Below are 21,090 nucleotides of genomic sequence, written 5' to 3' on the forward strand. Positions count from 1 at the left end.
AACTATGCCAACAATAAAATTTTATTTCAGCTACTCACTGCTGTTAAGTGACAGCTGCTCACAAATGAAAGAAATTCTTGAGCCACAACCTGCCAAAACAAGATTTTTATTATCCTAGATTAATGGTAAACATACACACACTGACTTAACTCGCATCAACCCACAGAGAAAAACCACTTACCACCGTGGTCTCCAGTCACAGGAAGACAGTCAATCAACAACTAAGGGTCCTATATATAGCATCTGCATTGTCTGGATAAAGGACCTAAGAAATACCTTTTCTTTAGAGAACAATCTAGTTTAAGGTTTGAGATTAGAATTTTCAAAGTACCAGCATCTTAAAAGATGCCTGCTCAGGAAAAAAAAAAAGGATATCCCCAGTTTTTTTCCACACCATACTGAAAGCCCAACCTAATGCAATCGCACAAGAAAAGGAAATAAAGGGTATACTGATTAGAAAAGAAGAAATAAAACTATCTTTGTTCGCATGTGACTCTTTAATCACTCTTCCACAAATGAAGACAAGGTGAAAGGCTGAAATCCACTGGTAGAGTTCCTATGCCTCAAGAAGAAAGCAGGCTCTGCCTTGCTGCCTACTCTGTGGATCCCTAAAAAGAGTCAGGCCTCCTCCTGGCTTCCTGTGTTTCAGCACACCCAGAATGGCACACAGAGCCTTACTTCCAGATGTTAAGTCAGGATACCCTTATCTCTGTGGCTTTTCATTTATCAATACCCAGTTTTGCTAGGCAGGCTGCAACCTGCCATGCAGATTTGCAAATCCAATTCAGGACCTACAGGCAGGTCCAAGGTCTACACATGGAAGGAAACAATAGGAGGCAACCACTGTGGACTGACTTCCCAGGCACTCTCCAACCTAACCTTAGAAGGGAGCCCTATTCGTTAGTAGTGATGCTCCCTGGAGCCTCAATAATACAGCTGAAGCTTTGCTCTCCATATTGGCGACTTGGGTCTATTCTTAGATGGTTAAAACCAGAGATAATGACTGAGCGATGAATACATGAAACCTGTGACATTTTCTTTCTTTTAAATTTGAATTATTTTTTCACCTGATATAGGACCAATTTTTGTATATCCTTCACTGACACTTAAATTCTGACTTTAAGTATTCTATTCATATGGTTCATGTTCCTGTCTACTAACCTGTGAAAATCGCCCCCAAACCATGTGCCTACAGAGTTCTACTTATAGTTCTATTTTTGCCTCATGCACTTTGTTGTTATGATAATTGATAGTTAATCTCTTCACTAGTAAATGTGTCAATTATCTATACGAAAATGATCCTTATGCCATAATTCATTTACCATAAATCCTATTTTATTGTTAATATTGCCAAACCTCTCTTTTCATTCACATTTGGTTGACATAATCTGAGCTAAAGCTTTGGTATTTAGCCTCTGTTCATTATGCTTTATGTTTATCTCTTTTATGTAGCAAACTTATGGATTTATTTTTTTAATAAAATTTCCTTTCTAAAAAATATCTCCTTAGTAGGGGATTTCATACATTTATTGGTATAATCATTTATTGGTACAACTGTTTTGATCAGTTAGATTTCTGGTGTGGTTTCTATTCTTCCAGGATTTTTTAAAAAATGTTGATTTGTGTTACCCAGACTGTATTATACATTATTTTATCTTTTATAATATGTCAGATAAATATCCTGCTCTTAATTCTGAAAGTGGTAAACTTAAAGATTTTTATAAATAAACACTCTAAAACCTCTATCAAAATCATAAATTATAGTAAGACATTTGCCCATTTGCTTAGGCTAGGCTCTTCTAGTCCACCATATCAAATATTCACACATGTGTACACATACGGGTACACAAATCTTTCAAAAATCTTGTTGCTTATCCTTTTCATTCTTTTTTATCCCGTAGTTACCACAAAATTTGCTTAACATCAACCCATTCCACATTACTGCTAGTGTTTTTATTTATTTTTGTCATTAGTTACAATTTTTAAACACTGACAATTTCTAGCACTTCTCCATTCTTGAATTCTATTTTAATTCATTTCCTCTACAGAGTAACTGCAAACAAGATTCTAAGAGACCTGCAGAAAGATTTATATTCCAAGACTACTGATCTATTCGTTGCCTATCTTCCTGAATGACAACTCAGTCAAGTATGAAATTACTGAGCCACACACACCCTTTTGCCCTCCAAGCTACCCAGTAGATTAATGTTAATTACAGAATTCTAATACTCGGTTACACAAAGACAAGTAAATCTATTACAAAGGGCTTTTCATTTCTCTTCTCTCCTGTCCCTCTTCTATAAGGTTGAGGACTCAGTTCTATGTATCTAAAACAAGAACTTAGATTCTTGATGCTACCCATCCAAGTCAATATGCTTCTGCTTTTCAGAGCAGACTCTCCCAGATTAACATCAATTAACAGGATAGATTTCGGGAGAAGACCTAGGTTCAGCCTCTAGTCACACTTCTTAATCCTTTCCCACTGCAGAGTTTATAGAACCATCTTGCAAATTCTGGAATGTGCTCATTTTCCACCAATTTGTGTGATTTAGACTAAAATTAGCATAAAACATTGAATTACTTATGAAAATCAATGTAAGAAAGGGACAAGCCTCCCATCTTGTGGCTTATTAGCACAATGCTCACAAATCAGGAAATCAACAAGTACGACCGTATTATACGACTGAATGAATCACTGTGAATGAATCTAAAGAAAGTCTTGAAATCATCTTAGCCCAATATTCTTGTTTTTTCAGATAAGTAAACTGAGGCCTAGAAAGGTGATAATGACAACCCATCAACCATATATGAAAAGTACAAATTCTCAACAGGTTCACAATTTCTATTTTCATCATATATGCATTACTTCAATTTATTTAGCTCTAGTATCATCTTTCGGGCATCAAATGGACTAAGATATCTATAATTTATTACAAACAGAAAATTATGATATTATATTACACTGCCCTGCCCAAGACAAAATCTGGTCAAAGGGAAATTGGAGAACAAGTTCCTGTAAAAAGGAAAATACATTTTAAAAAATGAAGCCAGAGATTTGTTAGGCTACTCCCAAGCCTTGCATTCTAGTCAGCTCCTGATCCTTTCTTTCTTTCCAATTCTAAGTCATACTGATATAAATTTCATGAAGAGACTCTGTTTTCTCCTAGTGCATCATTTCTAGTCCTATGATCCCTGCAAATTACATGCAATATCAAGCCCACAACTAAAGTTAACTACAGTTATGGTCCCACTACTATTTATCCAAACCACAGACATTTTTCTCAAAGTAATAATCTTTTAACTACATTTGGATTTTTTGATTCCACAAGTCAGAAATTGTTGTAGTTGAAAAATGTGATCAGTTATCTACTCCATTCTGAAATCCAAGGTCACTGTTAACACAGCCTCAGCATGTACAAATTCGGGAGAGGCAATAAGAAGAAATAAGGATCCTTACACCCCATAGGGAAGACCCCAGAGAAGAACCATGTCAAGAAAACACAGGCTTCAGACTCAGGCAGACTTTAATCTTAATATCAACTCTGCCTCTTAGCAGCTGAGTGATGTTGAACAAAAGTTACTTAATGTTCTTGAGACTTAGATAATAAATAGTAATATCTGTTTCAAAGGAGTGTTGTCAGAATTTGGTGAAATAATTTAAATAAAGTGAGTAACTCAGTATTTAGCATATGTACATCCTCAATAAAGCTAGACTAACTTTTGCTACTGTTGGTATCAAAGTTGATATAAATATAGTTGTTCATCTATGTATAAATAACTTTAAGAAGATAAACAAAAAACTGACACGAAATAAACTGAGCTAAGGAATAAGGTGGGATCCTTTTGTGGTATACATTTGAATTTACTCAAGAATAAAGTTAAAGTTAAAAATCAATTGTATATAAAATCTATAAAGAAATGCAAGACTGGTTCAATATTCAAAAACATCAATCAATGTAATATACCATATTAACAAGCTAAAGAAGAAAAATCATACAAATATATTAATTAATACAGAAAAGGTATGTGACAAAACTTGACACATTCATAATAATGACATTCAGAAAAATAAGAATATTAGGGGACTTCCTCAACTTGATAAAGGACATCTAAAAACAGCCTGCAGTCCTAACATTATTTCTAATGGTGAAAGGCTTAATGCTTTCCTCCTAAGACCAAGAACAAGGCAAGGATGCCCACTCTCATCAATGTCAGTCATATAGTGCTGGAAATTCTAGCCAGTGCAATCAGCAAAAGAGAAAACAGCATGCAGATAGAAAAGGAAAAAAATACAACAACCCCTATTTGCAGACATGATAGTCTCGTAGCAAATTCCAAAATATCTACAAAGAACTGCAAGTGAGTTCAGCAAGGTGACAGTATACAAGATCAACATACAAAAATTAATTGTATTTCTATATACTAGATGAATGTGCGAACACCAAAATTAAAAATATCATTTATAATCATTCAGAAAAATGAAAAATTAAGTGTAAATCTAACTCAACATGTACAGCACTTGTATGCTGAAAACTACAAAATGCTCATAAAAGAATTTTAAAAAATTTTAAATAAAAGGAGAGGCATAGTGTTCATGGAATAGAAAAAATTCAACATAGCAAAGATGTCAAAATTCTCCCCAAATTAACAGGTTTACCAATCAATTTCCATCAAAATCCTAGCAAAATGTTTTTGCAGATATAGGTAAGATGACTATAAAATTTACATGGAAAGGCAAAGGCCTTGAACAGCAAACGTAATTTTGAAAATTAAAAATAATGTGGACAGAAATAATCTACCTGATTTCAAGACTTATTATGCAGCTACACTAATCAAAATTATGTGGTACTGTTGGAAAGACAGACACATAGATTAAAGGAACAGAACAAAACGCTCAGAAACAGACCCACACAAGTATGTCCAAGTGATTTTGACAAAGGCACAAAAGCAATTCTATGGACAAGAGATAACCTTTTCAACAAAGGGTTCTAGACTAAATGGAAATCCAAAGGCCCTCTCCTCCCACCAAAAGAAAACCTCAACCCAAGCCTCACACTTTATACAAAAATTAACTCAAAATGGGTCACGGATTAAATGTAAAAAGTAAAACTAAAACTTATAGAAAAAAATGAGAGACAATCTTTAGGATCTAGAGCTAGGCAAAGAGTTCTTCAACTTGACTCTAAAATCAAGATCCATAAAAAGAAAAAATGATAAACGAAACTTCAGCCAAATTAAAAACTTTGCGGACTTTGATGGCTGGGAGCAGTGGCTCATGCCTGTAATCCCAGCACTTTGGGAGGCCGAGGCGGATCACTTGAGGTCAGGAGTTTGAGACCAGCCTGGACAACATGATGAAACCTGGTCTCTACTAAAAGAAACACAAAAATTAGCTGGCAGTGGTGGTGCACACCTGTAGTCCCAGCTACTCAGGAGGCTGAGGCAGGAGAATCGCTCGAACCTGGGAGGCGGAGGTTGCAGTGAGCCAAGACTGCATCACTGCACTCCAGCCTGGGCAACAGGGCAAGACTCTGTCTCAAAAAACAAAACAAAACAAACAAACAAAACAAAAAACAAAAAATAAACTCTGCTCATTTTGAAAGACACTGTTAGAGGATATGAAGTCAAACTACAGACTGGGAGAAAATATTTGCAAAGCACATATGAGACAAAGGACTACTGTTTAGAATAGAAAAAACTCTCAAAATTCAGGAGTACGAAGAAAACACATTAAGAAAATGGGAAAGGATGTGAAAAGACTTTTCACCCAAGAGGACCTACAGATGACAAATCAACACATGAAAAGATGTTCAAGGTAAACCAGCTGTTAGGAAAACGCAAATTAAAACCACAATATCATATTAGTACACACCCAACAGAACTGCTAAAATGAAAACGGTGACAACACCAAACGTGAACATTTGGAGAAACTGGATCACTCACGCATGCATTGTTGGTGAGAATATAAAATGGTACAGTCCGTCTGGAAACAGTTTGGTAGTTTCTTTAAAAACTAAACATACAACTATCATATGAGCCAGCAACTGCACTCCTAGGCATTTATTCCAGAGAAATGAAACTTATGTTCACACAAAAACCTACACATGACTGTTTATAGCAGCTTTACTCATAATGGCCCAAAAAGGAAAAAAAAAAACAAAACACCAGATGTCCTTTAATGGGTGAATAGTTAAACTGGGGTACATCCACACCATGGAATACTACTGAGTAACAAAAAGGAACCAACTACAGTATTAATGCATGCAATAACTTGGATAAGTCTCTAGAGAATCATGCTAAGTGAAAAAAGTCAATTTAAAAAATATTACATATTTTTTGGTTCCATTTCTATAACACCCTTGAAATGAGAAATTTGGAGATAAATGGTTGTCAAGGGTTAAAAAGGGTTTGAGGGTGGGAAGGAAGTAGCTGTGGCAATATAAGGGCAACGTGAGGGAGCCTTGTGGTGATAGAAATGTTTTGTATATTGACGGCAAATGGCAAAGTCCTGCTTGGTTATTGTACTACAGTTCTACAAGATGTTATCATGGATAGGAGGCAGTTACTGGGTAAAGGGCACCAGAGAACTCTCTGCATTATCTCTTACAACTATAGGTGAATCTATAATTATCTCAAAATAAAAGTTTCACTAAAAACAATCAACTGCATATAAAATCTGCAAAGAGATTTAATCAGATGCAAACAGACTTACCCAAAGCCCCACCCATCTATTGCACTGGTAAACACCACATTTCCCTGTTCTGGAGAGAAGTAAAGGTGAGAATCATCTGTGTCCTCCAAGCCAGTGCTCCAGTCATATACTTGCTCTCCTTGTTCAGAATTTGGATTCACTTGGGATTCAGTCTCCCTCTCTGCTCTTTCTTCTAGGACTTTAGAAGTAAAAAGAGTCCCTGTGAGCGCATTAATCTAGGAGAGATGGTGAAATGGCAGAGCGTCATTCAGATGCTCAGCATGCTCACGGCAGGAGAAACACTGTTTAACCTGTGTTAGGGCTAGAATCATCAGTCAGTTTGGGCTCATTAAGCATACATGAAAGGAGGTGACATTCACAATCAGTGAATAACTTAGATGTATCCATTCTTCCTAAACTCAGCATAACTAAATTATAAGGTTTTTGGAAGGTTATTTTGTGATTATTATTAGTTTAATGTAAATGTTAATGTGTCATATCCTTAATTTGTTTTTCAGTGCTGAGGCCTAGTATCACAAAGTACTCATGATTTCCAACCCCACAATCCTAGTTTGTAACCTTAGTCCACTGCCTTGCCCATCTCTCACATCGGTTGTCTGAAATGTGCACTACTCTCTTCAGGCCCTCTTCCCAACTCCTAATCCTCAACTACTTTCACTCCCAAATAGGCAGTAATCTTATGTCCTACCTCAGAGAGAAAATGGAACCTATTACTCAGATTTCCTTCAAGTGCCCCACATCCCAATCTACAAGCTCACTTATGTCTGCAAATACCACTGACCTTTCTCCTGCCAATGCAGGGCAGGAGTTATTTTACCCGTTCCTAATTTTTTTCTTTTTTTTGAGGTGGAGTCTCGCTCTGTCGCCCAGGCTGGAGTACAGTGGCGTGATCTTGGCCCACCACACGCTCTGCCTCCCGGGTTCACACCATTCTCCTGCCTCAGCCTCCCTAGTAGCTGGGACTACAGGGGCCTGCTACAACGCCCGGCTAATTTTTTGTATTTTTAGTAGAGACAGGGTTTCACCTTGTTCGACAGGATGGTCTCAATCTCCTGACCTCGTGATCCACCCGCCTCGGCCTCCCAAAGCGCTGGGATTACAGGTGTAAGCCAGCACACCCGGCCTACCTCTTCCTATTTCTACAACGAATGATATCCATCCATCATTCTTTTTCACTGTTCTACTTTTATTGTTTCCTGCCTTTAACAAATAAATATACTCAAGTTGCCCTCATCAACGGCTTTCCACTGTGTTGAGGAAGACATTTCAAACTCTCACGCACGGCATATCAGGTTCACTGACATCTAAATCCTATATCCTTTTTCCCATCTCTTGTAACTGTTGAAAATGATCTAATTCTTCAGCTAAAAAACAATTTGCAGTTCCTTAAATGAAACACTGTACTGTGCTTTTTCTTGCCTTTATGACTTTGCCCATCGTATTCCTTCTCTTTTGAATGTCCTTTTCCTGTCTACCTGGCAAACACCTACTTTACTTCCATCTCAAGGCTTCCATTTTAAGACTTCTAACTCATTCTTCCCTCTTGACCCAGACAGGGTTAGATGGCCCTTATCTATGCTGTTATATCACACCCAGGACTTATCTCATTGTTCTCCAAATATCTCTTTGTCTCCCCTACTATACTGTGAGCTCCTTGAAAATAGGGATTCTGACCTGTTCATCTTATATTCACAATCCCTAGTGCACAATGGACATTTGATAATTCATTTATTCAACATATATCTATGAAATATTTGCTGAATAAATAAATGAATGAATGCTTGGGTAAAATTTCCTGTAACGACAAGTAATAAAATACTACAGATAGGTAATAAAATCCTAATATGGCTTCACTTTGGAACCAAGATACAGTTTTAAACAAGAGAGCCTATTGTCCAAGCTTTATATGATGGGTGATTCCAAGAGATGGAAAAGACTACTGAGAACATGCTTTTTCTATTGCCTCTCTTGTAGAATAACAGCAACACGTATGAATCTGAAGTGGAAAAGTTCACTTTTCTGTAGCAACGGCTCATACCCAGCTCAGTAACTTCCTTACAACTCTTCTTCGTGGCTAAATTTTTTAAATACTAAAAATTAAAATACCTGTTCTAAAATATTCTTGAGGTGAGAATAGGCCTCTTGTGGGGTGAATTTCAGTTCCACTATCAAGCGATCAATCTTATTAATCACTAAAACCGGACGGATGTTTTCAAGCCAAGCTTGTCGCAGAACTGCCTGTGTCTGATAAAAACAGAAAGAAAAATGTAAAACTCATGATTTGAAATAATTAGAGCACATTAGAAAATCTTGATTAATAACCACTCTAGACTATGCCAGTCAGACAAAGGTATTCACTAGGCATTCACAAACTATGTATACAGCGGAGTAGCAAAGAACTACACATAAGAAATCATTGTTGCCTTTATGCAACTGACAGTTAAGAAGGATAAATAAGGCCGGGCATGGTGGGTCACACCTGTATCTCAGCACTCTGGGAGGCTGAGGCAGGTGGACTGCTTGAGGCCAGGAATTCAAGACTAGCCTGCAACAACATGGCAAAATCCCATCTGTATTAAAAGTACAGAAATTAGCCAGGCATGGTGGCACATGCCTGTAATCCCAGTTACTCTGGAGGTTGAAGCATGAAAATCACTTGAACCCAGGAGACGGAGGTTGCAGTAAGCCAAGATCACGCCACTGCACTAAAGCCTGGGTGACAGAGCAAGACTCTGTCTCAAAACAAACAAAAACAAAAACAAAGTATGTTAAATTAAAGTCATCATCTCCAAGATCCCTTCAGAACTCTGGTGATTTAACTCCTTCACAGACTGGAACGTTACCAAATGTGAAATATAAAACCAATGTTGTGATTGTCAGTGAAATGCCTAAAGTCAGTCAGTTCCCCCTCTTTCCTCACCCTTAACCATTTAAGTATTTTCTCATCACAATCCATTACCTGTGGACAGACTCCTTCCACAGCATCTACCACAATAATGCATCCATCACAAATGCGAACAGCGGTTGATACTTCTGAGGAAAAGTCCACGTGTCCTGGAGAGTCTATCAGATTAATCAGGTACTCCTCATTACCTAAAATACAATTTGTAAACACACATTTTCAGTTGTCCAGGTACACAATGTTCTTCCTCAGGCGTTCTAGAATAAGAAAGCTGAAAGCTTCTAAGAAAAAACTGAACAAAGCTAAAGGAGTTGAAAGCTTAATCCAGAGCTACCATTCCAACTTTTCCCACTGATGGGACTACTGATTCCAAACAGCATCTATATAAAATGTTAAAGGACTTTATTATTCTAATAGTTACCACTTAAGAGCTTATTGGGAGCCAGCCACTATGATACTCACTTTTAATGTGCTAATCACATATTATTGAATCCTTACAATATCCCTATGAGATACATATTACTATTCTCCTTTTACAGGTTAGGAAATTGAAACTGAAAGAAATCAATGCCTAAGGGCCTGACAGTAAGAGCTGTTCAAAGGGCCAACAAAGCAGTTGGCCAAGTTCTTCCCTACAGTTTGTCAAAGAGCAGTGTATGAAGCTGCTCAAGCAAGATTTAGACTCAATTCTACAAAAACTTAAGGAGCAGTTACTATGTGCCAAGCAGTGTGCTATGTGCTCTCCCATTAATATCTCCTTCAATAATCTCAACAGACAAATGTATTAAACTTATAGTAGGGTGATGACACATCCTGAGGTTTTAGCACGGAAATTCCCACATCCTATCAAAGCCCTTAGTCCCAGGCAAACAAGAAAAAAAAAGATCATCTTAGGTTATAGAGAGTTATCATTAAACATAACTTAGTATACCATGCAGAAAATTAGTTAATACTTTAGAATTCTGTACTCATTCCCCATTATTGATAAATTTGATATAATTCTCTTTTAAAGGCAGAATAACTATTAGAATGCTCAAACATATACTTTACTTTTGCTCCTCCCCTTAACTCAGTGTTTATCAACTTGAATGCGCTCAAGAATGACTACAGGGTTGAGTATCCTTTATCTGAAATCCAAAATGCTCCAATGAGCATTTTCTTTTTGTGCCATGTTGGTATTTGAAGAGTTTTGAATTTTGGAGCATTTCAGATTTTGGATTTTCAGATTTGGGATGCTCAACCTGCAATTTATGGGCCATTTAAAGGATTTTCCCCCAATATAATTTGAATGACTTCGCTTGTGCCCTAGGTGATACTGATGATAAACACCACCACAACAATAACCACAACCAGTGCTTAACATCTGTGGACTGCCTATTCATGGCTGGCATTGTTCTAAGCATAATACAGAAATTATCTGATGTTTACTTACAATAATCCCCTGTAGTAGTTACAACTATTAGCCCAATTTTACATAGCAGGTAACTAAGGCACAGAAAAGTTAAGTATTTTTCTCAAGGACATCCAGCTAGAATCCAATTCTGAGGTTGACTAAGATCACACAATTCAAAATGATAGAGCATAAGTTCAAATCCACTTAACTCCAAAGACCATACCTCTAACCACTACACTCAGAAGGCAGTAACTTTCACCTCACATGCCAAGATTCCACTGCTAATGAATTCCTAAAACACTGGGTGAAGCATTCCCAAGTGTACTGAGGCTCAGTGGGGAAGACTGCCATCAGTTAGCAACAGACTGCCTTCTTCAGTACCACTCCTCCCTGCTGCCTCCTGGTCTTTTCATGCAAACTGCTTTATGAGGAACCATTGCTCTGCTGAAACCACCAGAGAAGGCTCCAACCAGAGAAGACCATGGAGATCTCCAGTGAAAATCCAAGAAGTCAAATAACCAGAGCCCTGGAGCAATGGCCCACTGGACCTCAATCGAGCCTTTCACTGTCAGATCTCACACCAGTTCTCTTAGTCAACATTTTCGATAAGTATCATGATCTCAACCAAGTACACCAGAGAAAAAGGAGCATGTCTAGTAGTGGTCTAGGGTCCTATCATACAAAATTAAAGCTGTGAGATTCTTAGAATCACTCAGCATTTTCTCAGCCTAAGCCTTTATTCCATAGAAAAACATGCTAATGCCCTCAAAAGGTAAGAGACTGACCCAAGGTCCCAAAAGAAGCAAGCCAGAAATACACCCAGGGCTATCTAACCATCTTAGTCACTTCTAGGGTCTTAGATTCCTTCATACTTTGCAACTGGGGAAACAACGCTTGCCTATTCATTTGGCTAAACTCCAGACTTTAGGGTGGGAGAACTTCCAAGTGCTTTCCCGTCCTCTGTGATATGACCGGAACCTGATACTGAAGTTTCAGAGACTGGGTCTCCAGTCAAGTTCTTTACAGAGTCTAAAAATGCACTCGTACAGACATTTCAGGCTTCCTATACAACAGTGCTCTTACCTTTTATTGGAGTTAGACCTTTTAGGGAATACTCAGAAAAACGAATACCGATCTACCTATCTATGCTGCCTTAATTACGCATCCATTTCCAGATTCTTTGAAATTCATTGAGGAAGGGCAGGTTCAGATCTAGAGAGGAACTGAAAGCTAGAGATACACCAAGTGTTTCCACCTGACAATCTACATCCTAAAAAATAAATGTCTGATCAAATAATATAGCTGAGAAATAAACAGCCAGCCTTGGAGCTCACATCACACATACATATTAAAGGTTCAGAGAAGCCCTGTAAAAGAAGTTTGTCCAATTCTGTTTAACCTGGAGTTTCTCAAATATATTTAATGGTGAGAAGGAGGAAATGCCATGGTCAATTACACAGCTGACAAAGGCTTGGCTCAGCTCTGAGCCAGGCCTCCCAATTCCTCTTTCAATGCCTTTTTCATCTTAACCCTTTCCAAACAACGTTAACCTAAATTTCAAAGGTTGGGGACAGAAGTCCCATATCCATTAGAGAAAAAAAGTCCCCAAGCACAGCTCTTCTGCTGTGACTTCAGCCACATTATGTCTCTTTAAAAAATGCCACTTACCACTTTTGTGTGTGTGTGATCAAATTAAAAAATACATAAACGCAGTTATAGGGGTTTACCATGCTAGATATTATTGTTATTGCCAGTATTAATTATTTAAAAAGTAGAGAATGCATAACACTTTTCAGGAGACAAAATTTTTAAGCATGCTAAATGATCTTTCCGATTTGTAACAAAGTCCTGAAGCTGTATGTTGAATTAATCCCTGCAATAGCATTCAGGGACAGAAACTTCTGCTGCTTTACTTCCCAGGCATTCCAAACTAAACGGCTTCATTTCAAGGCACAGATCTAATCAGTCAAGCAACAATCCAATCTTTTTATGTTCCAGGGGGCTGAAAAAAAAGTTGGAAGAACTGAAGTTAATTATGAGAGATATCTTCCAGACAATTTCTGCTGCTAATAGGGAGTTATGGGAAAAGAATTGCTCCCTTGCCCATGATTTTAAAGTGCCATGGATAATTGTCTCACAGAAGGTGCACATTTGTCACTAGGACCTGCCAAATCATCTCTGTATTCAGTAAAACTTCATGTAAGGAGTTTAGTGTCCAACTTCCAAAACACTGGAAATGCTCACTAAAGCATACATAGAAAGCTGATGAGAGAAAACTTTCCATAAAATAAAAAAGAAAAACTGAAGTTATGGAAGAAGATCTGAACCTCCTGAAAGTGTCCTTTATGTGTCAGTGTATGGTAGAGTATTTTGCCTGACAACAAAAATAACAGAAATATAGGCAGAACCTGAGTTATCTGAAGACATGTTCCTACATTCCTTATGTATGAACTTCTAACAATTATATACATAAATTGTACCCCAACTATATATAAAGTAACCACAAGTCTCCCTCCACAGGAAATACTACTTTTTTTTGTTTTGTTTTGTTTTTAGAGACAGGGTCTCACTGAAACATTCAGGCTGGATGCAGTGGCACAATCATAGCTCACTGCAGCCTCAAATTCCTGGGCTCAAGCGATCCTCCTGCCTCAGCCTCCCAAGTAGCAGGGACTGCAGGCACACAAGGGTAACTTTTATTTTTTGTAGAGATGGGGTTTCACTGTGTTGCCGTGGCAGGTCTCAAACTCCTGTCCCTAAGTGATCCTTCTGCCTCAGTCTCCCAAAGTGCTGGGATTACAGATGTGAGCCACTGCACCTGGTTTCCTTTTATATCTTAAATCACTATTATCCTTTTATATTTTAAATCAATGTATAACATTATAAGTTATAAATCAACTAATACGGCTTATTATTTGACAGAACTGTAAAGCACAATTGTAAAGCTGACACAGGTAACAGGGTAACTATCTTTATGAGAAGCCTGCCACAAGGAGAGGTGAAGGGTGGTTGACTCTGATAGTATGTGTCAAAACTGAGATGGGGTCAGGCACAGTGGCTCATACCTATAATCCAAATGCTTTGGAAGGCCAAAACAGGAGGATCACTTGAGCCAAGACCAGCCTGGACAACATGGTGAGACCATCATCTCTACAAAAAAATTTAAAAAATTAGCCAGGCATGGTGGCACATGCCTGTAGTATTAGCTACTTGGGAGGCTGAGGCAGGAGGACTGCTTGAGTCTAGAAGTTCTGGGCTGCAGTGAGCTATGATCACCACTGCACTCCAGCCTGGGTGATAGAATGAGACTCTTGTCTTAAAAAAAAAAAAAAAAAAAAAAAAAAAAAGTGACAGGGGTTAGGAAAATGAGAGGAAAAATGATCTAGAAACAACTATGAATAGCAAACTGATTAAGTTTTCTTTTGCTGCACAAACCCGACCCGAAGACCTCTCCAGACCTTCCTCCAACATGAAACTAGACCATGTGCAGACCACTTCTGATTACATTTGGCCTCACCCGCTTTTGGTTTTTCTCAGTATGATGCCAGTCCACATCTGCCACCCAGTACTGTGGCGACACCCTGAACTCTGACATCACTGAGAACTTCTCCACCTTTGAAGGCCTGCTGCCTTCAAAGTGGATAGTAAATCTAATAATTACACATCCACATTGTCTTGATTCCTTTGATCATTGGCAGTTTTGCTTGGAAGGGTGTAAGAACCAGAATAAGAAACCCTGGAGTAAAAAAAAGGTTGATGTTTACTTCTTATAATCTCTCTATGCTTAGCATCACTCTGGAGAGAAGGTCATAGATCAAGGACCAATTTCACACTGCTAATGCATGTCATTACTGTAAGGTGCTAGTCTCATTATCAGAGTAATTGAGAGAGTAATTGTAGGATAACTTTGACTAAGAAGGGGGAAGAGGGAAAACGCAGAGGAATGTGGGGCTGAAAGAAGGATTTATGTATTTTTTAAGACAAGAAAGACAAGAAAGACTTGAGCATGCTTAAAAGCTGATGGATACAAGCCAGTACAGAGGGAGAGGTGGAAGACACTGAAGAAAAGATCATTAAGTCCAGAGCACAGGTTTTTGCCAGTGACAGGAGGCAAGCAAAAAATGCCCATACCATTACGTTTTGAGATACAGTGGCAAGCAGGTGAGAATTCTTCTCTTTTCTGTGAAATAGAAGGTAAGAATGTCTGCTGAGATTGTGGAGGAGGGGATGACAGGTAGGCTGAAAGAGACCAGAAGGTTTAAAATAGGTATTGGGAAGAATGAGCAAGACCTAACAGTGAGAGATGGGAAATCTGCCAGCAGTCTGGAGGACCACTTGAGAACCTAGCCCAAATGCAAGGATGAAGACGTGTACAGAATTAGCTTTATCAAGGGTTAAAGTTTTGTTGGGAAAAATATGACAGAAGGTCAAGAACCAAAGAGACTGAAGACGCTGGCAAGACTTTCAGTGAAATGACAAATCTGGGCTGTATGAGGCAGGAAATGAATGAAGAAAGAGGCTGTGGGGAGTCAAAAAAACTAGAGAACATTATGAAGTCAAAGAATGGGTACCTCATTAGTCAGGTGAAAGAAAGAGCTGGGAGAATCAAAGATTGTAGAGAAGGAAGTATTTAAGTTTGAAAGGTCGAAGATGGATAGCTCAAGGTGATGCTAAAATCCAGAAAGTACTCATGACAACAGGTAGGTGAAACGCAGAATCAATGTTGTTGAGAGGATAAGCTGTTGAAGAAGCCATTCTCAGGCATGGTGAAAAGCCACCTTAGAAGATTCAGGTAAAAAGAACAATTATGAGTCCGGGTGCCAAATTCACTAATGAACAGGAACCATCACCAGGAGCTGACAATGACTGGAAAGGTGAATAATTGGATGGTCTGAGTCTTGAAAGAAGAAGTTTGAAAACAAGGGTAGAAGAATTAACTTTTGTAATCAGATCTGGGAACAAAAAGAATGGCAATCCCATATGCTAACCCAGAGATACGTGGAACATGAATGAATGAGTAGCATTCACTTGGAAAAGGTACAAGGCAGGCAATGTCATCAGAAGACAGCCAGGCAGAAGGGGGAAACGTCAATAAAAAGACATTGAGGATGCAGCGATGTTTGTTTCCCTTGGAATGTTTTCACAGTAAGTTTTGGTAAGGAAGGGAATAATGGGAAATTGAAAGAGGGTGTCAGAATCACAGAGAAACATGGGGAAGAGACTATAAGAGAGGCCAGATCATGTGGCTTGCATCGTGGGCAGTGACTGAAGACCACAGGGACGTAGGTAGTGTTGGCCACAAGACATGCATAGCAATCCCTAGTGGAAAGGAGATAACTCAAGCCTCAGGAGGAATTTCCTTTAGTTGTGGCCTGACTTCCAAGAGACCAATGGTCCAAGTGAATACGCTGGAAATGTGGGTTCTAGGACTACTACCACATGCTAGAAATTACTCTGTCCTTGGGAAAGTGTCTTCACCTCTCTGAACTCCATTTTTGCACATGTGTAAAATCAGAGTAACACCCATCACAGAGTTGCTGTGAAGATTAAACAAAATCAGGCATATGAGACACCTAGCTCAGAAGTGAACTATCGTGTACCTAGTTTCTTAGGCCTGGCATCAACTGAATACTTCACAAAGTAAAGCATTCATTGTCTGACGAGAACAAAATCTACCCTTCAGTCAAATGAGGGGTAATGGAACTCTTCCCTCCCAGCCTCATTCTGGAAAGAATAAGGCAAGTTAGGACCATGGGTAAACGTTCACACAGCCAGAGGAAAAGGGAAGCTACTGCCTCTGAATAAGAGATGACTTTCTGCTACATGCTGGCCTTGTCTGTAATTAGATGGCATGAGTCAGTGTCTCCATGGCCTAGTCTTCGGAGCATAAAACCAGAGAGCCACAGAGCTGAAATCAACACATGCGTAAATCCTCCTTCTGCCCATAACCACTAACCCTAACAGAGGTATTTACAAAGTGATCAACTTGCATATGGACCTCTTTGCAGAAGACTGCTGTATCCTTGGTCTCCCTGTTTGGAGGACATCCTCACTGCATATGGCTGACTCTTGGGTGAATCCCAAGTGTACCACTAGTCTATTAGCTAGACTATATGCCTAAGGTTACTAACTAAAAGCTCATAAGCTAAAGCCCACTGCAGTGTTTTCCATACGGTGTTTTACAATTTTTAAATAAGTTGGCAGCATTTTGATACTTGGAAGATTTTACCGAAAATCCTGATGCCAACTTTTCTTGAAAAAAAAAAAAAAAATCACTCAAACTGCCTCACTTATGCAGAGGTGTCAACACCATGTCAGGAACTAATAATATTGTACTTAATAATCACATCTGACAGGTGTTAGAATAAGTAAGCTATTTGGGGGGAGAAATAAAGTTAGATAGTTACCTCACAGTGTGTGCATACACATACAACTTGCATTAAATATAAAAATTGAAAATATAAAATAACTGGTGGTGAACTGAGAGTGATTTTTATTTCATTTTTGTGTTTTACTGTATATTCTATAACACACACTAAATTTTCTATAGTAAATATAAACTTGGGCCAGGTGTGGTGGCTCACAACTGTAATACCAAAACTTTAGGAAATAGGTAGAAGGCTTGCATCCACGAGGTTGAGACCAGTCTGGGCAACATAGCAACATCCCATCGCTACAAAACATTTGAAATATATAAAAAAATAAATATATACATTGAAATATACATACATATATACTATATATGCAATATACATAATATGTATGTAAGCATATAAACTTGTAAATTTATTTAAAATATTTTAAAAGATGAATTAGATAAAAACTTCAAAAGTTCAGCAACAGCAATATTTGCTCAGATATAAAAAATGGCTATACAGTAGAAATGACTGCAGTATTCCTTTTGATGAATTTCAAATTATTTAACCCATGTGAATCTATTTCTCTCTTCTGTATCTGGATTCTAGGCTAAAGGATTCAAAGGCATTACATCCCCTTAGGATATTTTACAGAACATATATTGTTAGGAATACTTCCTAACTCTTGAGATGACAAGATAAATGTATGGTATCCTTGTGGGTGGGACACAAAGAGAGGTAAGAAACAGGCAAATAACAAGATTTAATAATATGATCCCAATATTTGTAGCAAATTTTGGTCACAAACGTAAAGATAATAGAGGTTCCATTTTCTCAAAGAAAAATTAGGTTCCTGGAAAATGCTGAGATAGTGTATGACCTTGATGGTTTTCAACACCACTTCTATAATGTGCAGGATTTATCTGTTTACTTTAAACTAGAATAAGACCCTATATTTCAACCCAAATAAATATTTGAAAATACTTTTGAAAGCTCGGTAAATTAAGAGTCAGAACCACAGAAAGGGCTTAACTTGCATTTAGTACACAGATTCTCAAATAAGAGGGCATTCGAAGTGGGTGAGAAGGAGGGGAAGGCATGGTATAAATAAAAGTCACCTGTGGAGTTTCTTCAATCATCAGGTTTCCCTCTTTCTCTCCCATCTAGGTTCCCCTTCAGACATCCCACCTTCAGAGCAGGAAATACCCCATTCTGGAGAATCAGTACTAAGATACAGATAAAAACATATCTCATCTCTCAAGTGCTCTGAGAGGATATGTCCCAGTCAACATTCCTAACTTCTATCCCCATAAGGCTCTGCACTGTCAAGTGTGATGACTGCTCGGCCCAAATTCCCTTCTAGGCAGTAATCCCATGCTCACAAGAAACATGTTTGACACTTTGTGACTCCACTGCAATCACCACTGATTGGATTAGGAGGTGACTAACCAACCCAAGTGCAGCCAATCCATAGGTGCAACCTCTGTGATGGGCTGGCGTGAAAAGATAGGCAGAGCCGCATCCTGCTCTTGAGCCCGTGTGCTCAGAAACACAAGAGACTGAAGCAGTAGGCAACAGAAATAAGGTGAAAACAGACAGGATAATAGGGTAAGAAGTCAGGGCAAGGTGAATGTACAAAGATGAAGACATGACAGTAGGCAAAAGCTATGAGACAGAGAAAAGACATACAGGATAATAGTGGAAATACAAACAGACACCCAAATCCAAGGACAACAGTGGAGTTCCAGAGGAAGGATCCATAAACTTTTACTGATGTGGTCTCTAGAGCTATCTTGGATCCAGAATCAAAATCTGGCTCCAATTTTTATGAGACATCACTCCAATAAGACTCCTGTTTTTCCGTTTTCATGAATATTATTTCCAATAATATTTCACACATATGCTTTCAATAATCTATCCCACCCCAACCCAAGCTAGCTTAAGTCTCTGGTCTATGCAATCAAGAAAGCATACCTGGCTGGGCACGGTGGCTCCCGACTGTAATCCCAGCACTTTGGGACGCCGAGGCGGGCGGATCACCTGCGGTCAGGAGTTCAAGACCAGCCTGGCCAACATGGTGAAACCCCGCCTCTACTAAAAATACAAAAATTAGCCGGGCACGGTGGCATGCATCTGCAATCCCAACTTCCCAGGAGGCTGAGGCAGGAGAATCGCTGGAATCCAGGAGGCAGAGGCTGCAGTGAGCTGAGATCATGCCACTGCACTCCAGCCTGGGCGACAGAGCAAGACCTCCGTCTCAAAAAATAAAAAAGAAAGCGTACCTAAAACAATCTGATCTGTGAGCAGCCAAGGTCAAGGTCACAGAGCTCGATAAAATAGAGTTCAGACAATTCAATTCCCAGGGTCCTATAACAAATTCTCCTACAATACTACACCAGAAAGACAAATGTGAATTGGAACAGGTGAATTTTATGGTATATAAATTAAACCTTAATAAAATGGTTAAAGGACTCAAGGGAGGGGGACTAGAGACAAAGTATAGCGCAGAACAACTAAAACTGACACCAGAGGAATCTCAAATAAAAACAGACTAATAATCTGAGTAAGGAAGAAGGCAGCCTTCAAATCTCTTGAAGTCTATAAAACGAGATAAGAAATCAATAGACCCTTAACCTCATTCTCTGGATCACAGGATGAGAATATAATCTTTAAAATGTGAGAAGTGGTTTAAAAAAAAAATGAAGCGTTAAACATTAAACATCGAGAAATCATGTGCCTAAGACCTTCAAAACTGGTTTGGTACAACAGCCATGCCCCACAGAGTACATCTTTGGGTGGCAGTGCCAAAGATATGACACTTGTGAAGGATGAACCACATGTAAGTCCATTAGGGAAATAAAATTTATCTTTATTATTTTCTTCTAATTACAAAAATATACATTTTGTGTAAAATTTTCACATACTACAAAAATAAATATTTTGAAAAGTGCAAGTTTCTCCATAATCTAGCCCCTGCAGAGAGCTACTGTTAAGGGTTTGGTATGTATCCTTCCAGACACCTTTATCTGCATATATAATATATTTTTATTACCTAAACACATTCATATCTTACAAAAATACTCTGCAATTTGTTTTCTGTCTCTGAACATACCATTTTCCCCTGTACAATAACATATATATTAAACATTTGTTTTAACAGCTGCACAGTATTTCACCGCTTGGATATATCAGTTTATTGAACCATTCTCCTATTGACATTCAGGTTGTTGGTATTTTTTTCACGAATACAAACTTTTTAGTGAATATCAGTGACATGTATCTCATATACTTACATGACTATTTCTGTCAGATAAATCCCTAGAAGTGTTACTATCAATGTAGCATCCTCATTTGAGGACAGCAAGCTGGTACTGATCACGGCAGTCTACCTTTAATCTACTCCAAATCTAACATGCAGGCCAGGCCATGAGGCAGAATAGTAAGGCTGAACCAGCTAAAGTCCTAGGGCTCCTGACTTTGCTTGTGAAGGAATCCATATAATCACCTGGTGGAGGGGGCAGGTGTGAATTGCCAGTTCTTCTGCCCTCAAACCAGTCAGAGGTTTCCATCTGCATCCAAGCCTGGACAGCCTGACTCTGACAACAGATCATGTGGAGAAGCCAGAATAAAATATGTGGAATATAAGCAAAGAAACTGAGGCATGCAATTAATTCAGAAAGACAGAGGAGGACATGAAAGATGCAAAGCTGTGTTTCTTTAAAACACA

At 38.5% G+C, this 21,090-nt stretch overlaps 1 protein-coding gene across 5 annotated transcripts in view; it reads right to left on the reverse strand.

The window, feature by feature from the left end:
• EFL1 (elongation factor like GTPase 1) overlaps positions 1-21,090 on the reverse strand; it is a 132,478-nt gene that overhangs the window by 101,056 nt on the left and 10,332 nt on the right. For 3 of the 5 annotated variants that reach the window (XR_010151468.1, XM_510546.7, XM_063794274.1), the window contains 3 exons: positions 9,672-9,805; positions 8,819-8,956; positions 6,713-6,927 (listed from right to left, as the gene is read on the reverse strand). Coding sequence is in view for 2 of the 5 variants with exons in the window: in XM_510546.7 (XP_510546.4) it covers positions 6,713-6,927; positions 8,819-8,956; positions 9,672-9,805 (487 nt within the window). In the remaining 3 variants the exon portion in view is untranslated. Of the gene's footprint in view, positions 1-6,712; positions 6,928-8,818; positions 8,957-9,671; positions 9,806-20,868; positions 20,960-21,090 lie in introns of all 5 variants that reach the window. The other 2 variants (XR_010151469.1, XM_063794273.1) reach the window with 1 other exon arrangement.

Source organism: Pan troglodytes, chromosome 16, assembly GCF_028858775.2.
Source record: "Pan troglodytes isolate AG18354 chromosome 16, NHGRI_mPanTro3-v2.0_pri, whole genome shotgun sequence".
Classification (NCBI taxonomy): Eukaryota; Metazoa; Chordata; class Mammalia; order Primates; family Hominidae; genus Pan; species Pan troglodytes.